Source organism: Chanodichthys erythropterus, chromosome 20, assembly GCF_024489055.1.
Source record: "Chanodichthys erythropterus isolate Z2021 chromosome 20, ASM2448905v1, whole genome shotgun sequence".
In the NCBI taxonomy this organism is placed as follows: domain Eukaryota; kingdom Metazoa; phylum Chordata; class Actinopteri; order Cypriniformes; family Xenocyprididae; genus Chanodichthys; species Chanodichthys erythropterus.
The window spans coordinates 37548215-37559846 of record NC_090240.1 but is presented as its reverse complement, the minus strand read 5'-3'; the positions used below and the strand labels follow the sequence as shown (position 1 = coordinate 37559846).

The following is an 11632-nucleotide window of genomic DNA, read 5'->3' as shown; positions in this document are numbered from 1 at the left end:
TTCACACACCAGTGAAGCCCCGACAGATCCTGACCTGATGAGAACAACATACAACATGTCAACACGCCACACTGACATATCAGACATCACATGACCTACCAACCACCTGAAACCATCCAGAGTTGCCTAGCAACCACACAGCAACAACATGGAATTGTGGCAGTGAGTTTTGAATGGGGAACATCTGTTTTATGTTCGCTCCAGGAAATGTAAAAAGGTATTTGAATAATTAATAATCACAATAATCAACTATTCAGCTCAAGTAATATACTTCTTTAGAAGTGTGTATGTATGGCTCTACCCGTGCGGCTGTAGGTCCTGTAGCCCGTGCGTTGTTGTGTGTTGTCCTGTGATTCTGCGGTGTAAAGGGACCAGTTGTCCGAATCGGCGTCGGTGTGAGTGTGTCGGATCAGCCAGGGCGAGTCAGAGCCGCTGTCGGGACCCTCGACACCTCCACACAGATACTGCCGTCCGTCCCAGTGACCCTCGCAACCGCCCGAACCCACCGACAGCGTCCGCTGCCTCCGGTCATACCTGTAGAGATGCATCATTTCCTTCACATATAACTGCTTGATTAATCATTAAAAGATTGCGACTCGAAACCTTTGACAAAATCACACAGCGAACATTTAGATCTGCGTTCTGAGCCAGAGAGAGCAGTTGTCATGTATAGGTATGAAACAGCTTCACAAACAGTCTTTTCAACCACACAGTATCATTATTTCTGTTTTATAATAATTCATATGATCACAGAAGTACTGGGATAAATGTTTATAGTTCGGCTATAAACAGTGATGTCTATGGAAGTGATCAAAATAGAGTAAATCACCTTTTGTAAGTGACTTGACGCTTCAAATAAAGATTGTTTCATTACATGGTTACACCAGTAGGTGGCAACAAGTGACTGTTAAAAACATGTAATTGTCATTGAATAATTAATACAAGAGATTTGTTCAAAAGCGCTGATTCATCCAGTAATGGAACAAGTGAAGTCTTTATGAGTGAGTCATTGAATTATTCACTCAATCCGATTTTTTTAACTCATTCAAATTAATCTCCAACGCACGTTCACGAGAGCACCGCGATTCATGCGTGTTGTATTGACGTGAGATTAGACGTTGTTATGTGAATGTGTGTCAGAGATGAATATTTTGTGGTAAATTGTTTTTTGTGTGCAAACAAAGCACTCGAGTCGCTTTATAAAACTAAAGTTAAACCACTGGAGTCACATGGATTACTTTAATGATGTCTTTACTACCTTCCTGGGGATTGAAAGTGGTAGTTGCAAAGCTGTCAATGGAGGGACAGTAAGCTCTTAGATCAAAAAGATCTTCATTTAATCATTTTTGGATGAACTAATCCTTTAAAGCGAAAGTTACTGGCCTTATATATACAACTCTTATAGGTTGACAATTATTGAGTTGTTTTTGAGGTTTAGTTCCAATAAATGTTGTACTATAGATAAGCAATGCACCTGTAGTATTGTTCAGACAGACGAGAGGATCTCCTGGTCGACCCCGACACGCTGTAACTCCTCTGAGAGAAACACAATCAAACACAAACACATTCTGATAAATTTGAGTTGATTTGCAGGTGTGCAGATTCACAGCACTAATGTTCTGCTGTTTTGTGCACACCTGTACCTGGTACCCTGTAGCTCTGCTTCCTGCCAGGTATCTGTGAGAGGAACTGACATCATCGTGGATGTTCTGCAGCTGCGTCTCGGCCCGCTCCGCTCTCTCCAGCAGGTCCTCAATGAAGTGCTGCAGGCGGATCTTTGCGCTCGCTTCCTGGAACGCTGTGTCCCGCACAAACCTGTCCAGGTCACACACTTCCCTAAAACATGAAGATTAATTTTTGCAGTTTCGGACGACCATTTTTGTTTACTGAAATTGCATCCCTGATCTAAACACTCACTGTTGTTTGCGTCGGAGTTGCTCGTCTCTCTCTCTCAGCTCGTATCTGAGGCTGGCCAGCATCTCCACGGAAATGTCCACCTGACGCTCCAGTTTAGCCGCTCTCTCCTCTGCCTCGCGCTTCTCTCTGTGCATCCGCTCGCTCTCTCTCCTGGCTCTGCTCACCTCCACGCTCCTCCTCTTCACCTCATCCTGCAGAGCCTCCAGTTTGAGCGTCACACGCTCCTGCACCTCCAGAGCCAGCTGCTGAAGCCGGGCCTCCAGCGCCAACCTGCCCAGCCACGGAACACCCAACTGGGCCACAGCATGCCCGGCGTCTGCCTCCGCCTCTGCGGCCCTGGAGGTCAAGGCAACCGCCAGCACTGAGGAGGGCGAGTCCCTCTGGATGAGGATCTTTCGGGTCGACAAACTCATGGCATCGAGGAGTTCCAGGCGCAGTGGATGAGCGATATCGATCTCTCGCTGGGCATACAGGGACATCAGTCCCCCCTCAGAGCTTCGTCTTGGCTTCAGACAGAGTTTCTGGCAGGAGCGGACGCTGGACAGGTGGTCTCCAAACCCACACGCCTCTCCACAGGTCGGGCAGCACAACTGCAGCCCAGTGCTGGTCGACATACTGCAACGATGTGCTCAAACGCTCGGAGAACAACTCCAGAGTCTCATGGTGAGTTCATTCATGGAGCATTTCTGTTTCATTAATGTTTCAGTAGAGTTTCCAAATCATTTTAGGAGAATTTGTTTCAGTAGTGTTTCAAAAGCTTTTCAGGATGTTTGCGGTTTCAGCTGCGTTTTAGTTTTTTTTTTAGTATTGTTTCAGTAGCATTTTTTGATCATTTCAGTAGTTTCCAAATAATTTCAGTAGCATTTCCAAATCGTTTCAGTATTCTTTCAGTAATGTTTCAGTAGTGTTTCTGAATCGTTTCAGCAGTGTTTCAGTCGTGTTTTGGGATGTTTTTTTCAGTAATGTTTCAGTTATATTTGCAAATAGTTTCAGTAGAGTTTCCTAATCAGTTCAGTACAGTTTCTGAATCTTTTCAGTAGCATTAGTTTCAGTAGTGTTTCAGTAATGTTTCAATAGTATTTCAGGACGTTTTTCAGTAATGTTTCATTTGTGTTTCTGAATAATTGCAGTACTGTTAGTTTCAGTAGTTTTTCAGCAGTTTCAATAACATTTTAGAATCTTTTCCAAAACGTTTTAGTAGCGTTTCCGAATTGTTGCAGTAGCATTAATTTCAGTAGTGTTTCAGTAATGTTTCAATAGCATTTCAGTTGCATTTCAGAATTGTTTCTGAATCATTTCAGTAGTGTTTCTAAATCTTTTCACTAACGTTAGTTTCGGAAATGCTTCAGCAATGTTTCAATAGCTTTTCAGGACTGTTTGTTTCAGTAGCATTCTTAAAACAATTTCATTAGCCATTCATTAGTTTTTCAGGGGCATTTCAGAACTGATCCAGAGTGTTTTTTCAGAAGCATTTCAGTCCAAAAAGGCTCATGCAGACTTATTGCACCTGCAAAAGAATAAAGGAACACAAAAACAACACGTCTGTAACTTTAGTATCATCCAATCAATTATAAATACTCTAGTTTCCATGGCAAAACATGATTTGTTGCAGTTTAAAGTGCTTCTTAATTGTCAATATGTTTCTGTTTATTACAGATATGAATACAAAGGTAAAGTGTGCCATTTCTGTGTCTTGTGTATTTTAATGCATCCAGCCAGGGTTCATTCTGTCTTTTACTATTGTTTCTCATATTGTGTAACTGTATGTACTCACAGGGCTTGTTTGTTTTTTATCATTTTAGTGTGAACCTCATCTAGTAATATTGAAGGTCTGTGCTTTCAGTTGATAATTCTGTCATTGTTTACCCTTTACAAAAACATCTAGACTCATCCATCTTAGTTACACTTGTTACATCTACATTTGTTACACTCATGTTACATCTACACTTGTTACACTCATGTTACATCTACACTCGTTACACTCGTTACATCTACACTTGTTACACTCATGTTACATCTACACTTGTTACACTCGTTACATCTACACTCGTTACACTCGTTACATCTACACTTGTTACACTCATGTTACATCTACACTCGTTACACTCGTTACATCTACACTTGTTACACTCGTTACATCTACACTTGTTACACTCATGTTACATCTACACTCGTTACACTCGTTACATCTACACTTGTTACACTCATGTTACATCTACACTCGTTACACTCGTTACATCTACATTTGTTATACTCATGTTACATCTACACTCGTTACACTCGTTACATCTACACTTGTTACACTCATGTTACATCTACACTCGTTACACTCGTTACATCTACACTTGTTACACTCGTTACATCTACACTTGTTACACTCATGTTACATCTACACTTGTTACACTCGTTACATCTACACTTGTTACACTCATGTTACATCTACACTTGTTACACTCGTTACATCTACACTTGTTACACTCATGTTACATCTACACTTGTTACACTCGTTACATCTACACTTGTTACACTCATGTTACATCTACACTTGTTACACTCATGTTACATCTACACTTGTTACACTCAAGTTACATCTACACTTGTTACACTCATGTTACATCTACACTTGTTACACTCATGTTACATCTACACTCGTTACACTCGTTACATCTACACTTGTTACACTCATGTTACATCTACACTTGTTACACTCATGTTACATCTACACTCGTTACACTCGTTACATCTACACTCGTTACACTCGTTACATCTACACTTGTTACACTCATGTTACATCTACACTTGTTACACTTGTTACATCTACACTTGTTACGCTCATGTTACATCTACACTCGTTACACTCGTTACATCTACACTTGTTACACTCAAGTTACATCTATGTTTGATACACTCATGTTACATCTACACTTGTTACACTCATGTTACTGTACATCTACACTTGTTTCACTCAAGTTACATCTACACTTGTTACACTCATGTTACATCTACACTTGTTACACTTATGCTACATCTACACTTGTTACACTCATGTTACATCTACACTTGTTACACTTATGCTACATCTACACTTGTTACACTCAAGTTACATCTACACTTGTTACACTCTTGTTACATCTACACTTGTTACACTTATGCTACATCTACACTTGTTACACTTATGTTACATCTACACTTATTACACTCATGTTACATCTACACTTGTTACACTCAAGTTACATCTACATTTGTTACACTCATGTTACAGCTACACTTGTTACACACTTATGTTACATCTACACTTGTTACACTCATGTTACATCTACACTTGTTACAAACATGTTACATTCACACTTTCTCCTTTGATCATGTTTAGAGTCCCTGGATGGCCACTGGTACCCTTGTCTTGTTTTAGGGTTTGTATTTGTTCAAGGTATGTCTCACACTTGTTTAAATAAATTATGCACACTCTATAGCAACATTGCCAACTATATTTCAATGTCTTGCATCACCCTCTCTTTCATGCTTGTTCTTTACTTTATATATTTATCTAATTTATGTGTCTACTAGGATATCAGGTTTACAGTAATTGTCTCTCCATCTATCCATTAACTGTGTGTGTGTGTGTGTGTGTAACACTTTATTCCCAGAATGCTCTAATGTATTCAATAAACATTGCCATTCAAAGGAATACCATTCCAAAGCAAATTCTATATTCAACACAAGTTCAAGCGGTTCAGATTCACACACATGAAGTGAACTGTGTGCGCGCGCGTGTGTGTGTGTGTGTGTGAAAGATTCTAAGTGACGTGTCGGAATTCATGCATGACCCTGTGCGCGCGCTCCGCGTTATTTACGCATGAATATGATGAAGACAAAAGCTGTCCGAGTCAAGCTCCATTAACACCGTAATGATGAAATACAGTCTAGAAATATTCATGTGCACATCGATCATAAAAATGCACAGTCTCCTGCTGAAAGAGCAGATTTATTTCGCATTTAAGGTTCATTTATATTATAATTTAAGGAAACATCTACACGAATAGAAGGTGAATCAATTGCTCATGTTCATCATATCTACATCAGCTCGTCTTGTATCGGAATCTGTCTGATGTGTTTGCATCATGCACGCGACCCAGCCCAATAACTGCACGTGCATCATCCATAAGCATGCAGCGCGAGCTCATCCTGTTACTCAAATGATTGTGCAGTGTTAATCATGTCAGTATCGCTGTGAGTTTTCATGCTCACCGATCCCGTCTGTCAGTAAAACCCACCAGTTCTGCTGGTTCCGAGACATCGGACGCGTCCCTCGCCTTCACTCTGTCTGGACTCTTGTCTTCCACAGACCCGCGAAACTCATCGAGCCCGTCCATGCACGAGCAGCCGCTCCGGTCGCCCCTGACGTCAAACGGACTACTGGAGGAGAGTTAAAAAAAAAAAAAAAAACAGAGAAAAGAAAAATGCATCTGTGTCGGGCACGCGCCGCCGTGGCTGCTGTGCGCGAGCGGCGCTGTCCACATGACTCGTGGTGCTGAAAGTCTGAACCTGGAACGAGGAGGTTTGATTGAAATACGCAGTGTCGATAATTCAGTCTATGTAGTACGTTAAATATGTCAAAATAAAGGTGAATATATTATCTTTGGGCTCCTATAAGAAGTTTTTGTGTCGTTTAAGAATTTGTGTCTCTGTAAGATATGCGGTGTTTCATTGGACACCAGTAGATGGCGCTGGATCGAGATGAAGTGAAGGTGAAAACGACCAATAGGAAAATTACAATATAAAAACAAGTTTTTCACAGTGAAATGACGAACTTTAAATTTATTTATTTGTCTGTATGAAATTTTATCTGATTAATCACTACAATATAGGAAAAGTGAAATATACAAATATTTTTATTTTATAAATAGTTATGACAACTCTATTTATTCATTTGTTTTTACTTTTATTTTTCTTTTATTTGTCATGTATGAAATTTGAATCCAATGATTTGTTCAATTGCTCAAATATAGGAACAGTAGGCTACAATATAAAATAATTTATTTTTTCAATATTTTTACAGTAAAAATTATGAACTTAATTAATTTGTTTAATTGTCTTTGTGAAATTTGAATCTGATTATCACTACAATATAAAAATATTTTTTTCACAATTTACAGTGTTATGACAGCTATTTATTCATGTATTTTTATTTTCTTTTTTTATTTTATTGCCTGTATGAATTGTGAATATAGTGCAATAAATACAAATATAAAAACAATTGACTTTTTAATATTTTTACAGTAATGATGAAATTTGAATTATATGATCTGATTAATCACTACAATATAGGAAAAGTACAATATAAAAAAAAACATAATTTTTACAGTAATTATGACAACTTTTCATAATTTTGTGTTTTATAATTATGATGTATTTTATAATTTTAATGTATTTAGGTTGATTCGGCAATATTAGATCATTTATTTTTCACTTGATTAATTAAGATGTTTCCTTTTGGTTAGTGTGTAAAGTAGCACTAATAAATAATAAGTATGTGTTTGGACCTATAGACCTGCTGATGTGTGTGTAGTTTTAGTTGAGATATCACCATAAACACAACCATTAAAGACTCAGAGTATAATGTCAATAAATAAAGTTTTATTTGAAACATTCAGTAGCCTCAAATATTCACAAGGCGTTTTAACAGCGTTTCATTGCACAAGAACAGTTTCCAAAGGCAAATAGACAACAATATCGATACGACCTCAGCTATTCCAGAAGAAACCGGAAGTGATTCTGCACATCTAAGTGTGCTACTGCAACTCAACTACGATGTTGAAGTTTTAATACTCTGTAGCATATCAGGTTCCCAAGAACCAACCGAACACATTCTACTGTTGAAAGTGGAATACAATCACTTATGAAAACCTATAAGATAGATTTCTCTTATACTCCCTTGAAAATCGACGATACAAAATTACAATCAATAACATACAAATATATAGAGCTTTTCTCGTGTGCTTTATAAAGTGATGTATCAAAATACAACAAGTTCAAGAGGACATCACGTGATGCATGCCAGCAGTGTAAAACAAGTGCGCGTTCACATCAAGACATGCAGAGTACTTCATACACAACATCTGAGGTTCATCGGCGTTCTCTGACTTTTTCGTTGCGCTCTGCGACTTTAGACAGTTAAACCGGCTGTCCACCGGAAACGTGCCTGGCTTTGCAGACGATAAATGAGAGTTTTTACAAGCTTTCAGCCGCATGCCAAGCGCGCACATCAACACGTCACGTGTGGTGCTCGCTTCCTCCTCTAGTTTGCGGAGCGCTGAGCTGCTCTTGCGTTGAACAAGCCATAAACTTCCCAAGAATTGGCAGAACTATAGAGCACTCACGCGCACTGGAGTTCAAACGCGCACGCGGCGAGGAGCTCCGTCTTCTGCTGCATCCTCTCGCGCTGTTTGATGTGCACGCGACCGTGCCGCTTTCTCTCGTCGCTGCGCGCGAAGCGTCGCCCGCACACGTCACAGGAGAACGGCTTCTCGCCGGTGTGCGTACGCATGTGAGTGGTGAGATGGTCGCTGCGGCTGAAGCAGCGCAGGCACACGCGGCACTGGAAGGGCTTGTGGCCGGTGTGGATGCGCACGTGGCGGTTGAGCTCATCGGAGCGCGAGAAGCGGCGCTCGCAGTTCTCAACCGGGCAGGAGAAGGGCTTCTCGCCCTTCCTGGCGCGTGGTTTGCTTCTTTGAGTGACCGTGTTGTTGGTGGAGAGGAGCGAGTCCAGCGCGTCGGCGAGCGCGGTCGTTGCGCAGGGGAATCCGGGGAACGCAATGTTTCTGTAGAGGTTGTTTTCATGGGAAGCTGGAATCTGGAAGTTCGCTTGCTCCAAGGGCTCTTGCTTGATCCACGTGTCCAAAACCGAGTCAGTCTCTGGACCAAGCGGAGACAGCAAGTCAATGATGTCATCCAAGTCTGAAGGCTCGTGAGAAGTAGTGCAGAAGCCATCGAAAAGATCACCGCCGTTGCAGCTGCTGCTGCCAAACTCGCTCTTAATCGCAGGGTAGGAGAACTGTTGCGCGCTCGCGTCCGTGAACTCATCCGACGAGTCGTTGCAGAGCGATTCCGGCGATCCCAGCGAGCTCCCTGTGGATAACAGCGACTCCTGCCGTGACAGCGCGTTTCCGCGAGACAAGTTTTCGGGAGCCGCGGAGATGCCGACGATCTCCGTGAGGATGTTGAGAAGCGCGTCCGCGCTGCACGGCCCGGATTCCGTGTAGAAGCTGCCGGTGTAGGTCAGGGGAGACGGTGGGAACCCGTCGCTGGAGCAGTCGGGAAAACCAGCGTCCAGCGGCTCCGCTTTGGGCTTCAACAGACCGAAAGCTGCGAGAGAAAGAGGAGAGGGTGCGTTACATAATGTTGACTCACTGCAGCAGCACATGATCCAAACTAATGATTTCTAATGATTGATTCTTCAATTCCGTTTATATTTTGTGCATTGCATGCCATTTTACATTAAAAATAAAGGTTCCACAAGAGCGTTTTTGCAATGATGCAATAAAATACCCATTTTGATTCCCCAGAGAACCCAATCAGTTCTTCAAATAACCATTTCAGAACCTGTTGTGGAATGGAAAGATTCCAAAGCTCTTCATTGGATGCCAATAAAGAACCTTTATTTTTAAGGTTGATTCTTAAATTCCAGAATATGTGTTTATATTTTGTGCATGGCATCTTTATCAAGTCAAAATCATATTAAATGCTAACATGTACTCACCAGCATCAGGTTGATTCTGAGGGGATTCTGATTGTTCCTCCAGAGGAAACGCTTGAGCGCAAAGCAGATCCAGAGCGCTGAAGTCCACGGTGTTCAGCATAATGTCGATTTGAATAAGGAGCAAAAAATCCACAAGGAATGTCGTGGGAAATATTTCCAAAGGTAATGCTTTGGGATTCCCTTTTTCTCGTTCCAGTGAGAGCTCGTTTGGCTTCCTTCAGGTTCTGGTCTCCGTCGATTTGTTTTACCGGAATTCCTCGTCCCCCTTTTATACTGTTCGGCTCAGCCGAGGCTCCGCCCACAGCTCATCTACGTCGGCAGGAGGATTCCCCGCCGTGTACAGACTTTGGACGGCTCCTGCCCAAATATGGGCAGAGGATGTGACGGGGTTCCCCTCCGAAAATGGGCACAGGGGCGTGACGTAGCGGCGACTTTCCTGAAGACCATTGCGGAAAAATGAGGCGCGTTTGTGAATGACAGGCGGCCATTATGTTCGCAATGGAACTGAAAGAGTGACTTTTGACAGGTTATCTGTCGATTAGATGAGACAGTAACAATGAAAACACCGAGACATTAACAGTTATTCAGAGTGATTTGTAACACGGGAAATGTCAAATATCTGTCGCAATGCTCGTGACTGCTGATCTGCATCAATTTTCCTAATGGCGCGGGCTGATGTTTTGTTACGGGAAACTGATTCCAGATCAGCCTTCAGCACCGCGGACAGCGACAGTTATGCGCGCTCACGCTTTCCTGTGTACGAGCATGCCATCTGAACGGTCAAAATATGTGCTTTATTATGTTTGTGCGCGTTCATGTCGCCAGTACGAGTGCGCGTTACATAAACACTGCATGTATTCAAACGGTAAAAGCGTATACTGAGATTAACATCTCTGCTGAATCGTTGAGTTCGCCTCATTTTATCGTGTGTTATGTAACGCTTCATTTCTCCAGAGCAGCTAATGATCCGTGGACTGCAGCTGCATCTGCGACCATGCTTTCAAATATGAGTCATAAAGTTGCTTTGGCGCCCTTTGATAACAGCCTTCAGCACCCGTGGAGATTTCATTTATTAGATGGTGAGACGCAGGTGGAGTTTTCGATGCCCGTTTCATTCTAATATGAATGCAACAAAGCTGAGAAATAAGAAACAGATCGATTCAAGGTGCTGAAACAAGTGGGAAAAATGATAAAGATACTGACCAAGAATAGGCCTACGTTTTTTTTTTTTGTTTTTTTTTGCAGTACACCTTAAATGTCAAGACTTTAAGTAAAACGGCCATTTTGAACAGCCATTTTGATGATAGGCCTAACATGCATCATGTGGTAGCCTATATAAGCTGTACGTTTTGTAAGGTGCACTCTAAAAAATGCTGGATTAAAAAAACCCAAGCTGGGTAAAATATGGACAAACCCAGCAGGTTGGGTTAAAGGGCACATATTATGCCCTCTTTCACATGATGTAATATAAGTCTCTGGTATGGTCAAGTTTCAGCTTAAAATACCCCACAAATTTGCCCCTGTTTGGGGGTGAGCAAAAACATGCCTTTTACTATTAATATATTGCTGGCTAAAAAAATAAATCCAAAATTGGTTGAAAAAAATGGCTGGGTAAAAACAACCCAATTCTTGGTTTTGTCCATATTTAACCCAGCAGTTTTTAGAGTGTAGGTGGAAAATTATAATGATACTGACCAAGAATAAGTTTTTTTGCAGTAGGCTACACCTTAAGTGTCAAGACTTTATCTAAAAACTTTTGAACCGCCAATTTGAACCGCCATTTTGATGACATGTAGGTAGCCTAGCCTATATAAGCTGTACACAGCAAGGGGAGATAAGAGTGGAAAAATAATGGTGTATTTTATATATATATATATATATATATATATATATATATAATATGAAGAGTTTGGTTCCAAAACGCGATAAATGCCATTTTCAAAAAAAAAATTAGTTTCT

The 11632-nt window shown here is 41.2% G+C and overlaps 2 protein-coding genes across 2 annotated transcripts in view; both read right to left on the bottom strand.

Annotated features, from left to right (window-relative positions):
* The window catches only part of si:ch73-290k24.5 (F-box only protein 41), a 10862-nt gene extending 8331 nt beyond the window's left edge, over positions 1-2531 (bottom strand). Inside the window, exons 1-5 of the mRNA XM_067372033.1 lie at positions 1918-2531; positions 1644-1836; positions 1475-1536; positions 302-534; positions 1-34 (exon numbers count right to left, since the gene is read on the bottom strand). The exon at positions 1-34 is cut by the window's left edge and continues 106 nt beyond it. Coding sequence (XP_067228134.1) covers positions 1-34; positions 302-534; positions 1475-1536; positions 1644-1836; positions 1918-2531 — 1136 coding nt within the window. The remainder of the gene's footprint in view (positions 35-301; positions 535-1474; positions 1537-1643; positions 1837-1917) is intronic.
* Positions 2532-3405: 874 nt separating this feature from the next.
* On the bottom strand, positions 3406-9832 carry egr4 (early growth response 4). The gene is made up of 4 exons (XM_067370540.1): positions 9674-9832; positions 8295-9279; positions 6163-6330; positions 3406-3424 (listed from the first exon to the last, which is right to left on the bottom strand). Exons 1-4 carry the CDS (start codon positions 9771-9773, stop codon positions 3406-3408), a joined length of 1272 nt encoding a protein of 423 aa, XP_067226641.1. The 5' UTR covers positions 9774-9832.
* Between the last annotated feature and the right edge of the window lie 1800 nt (positions 9833-11632).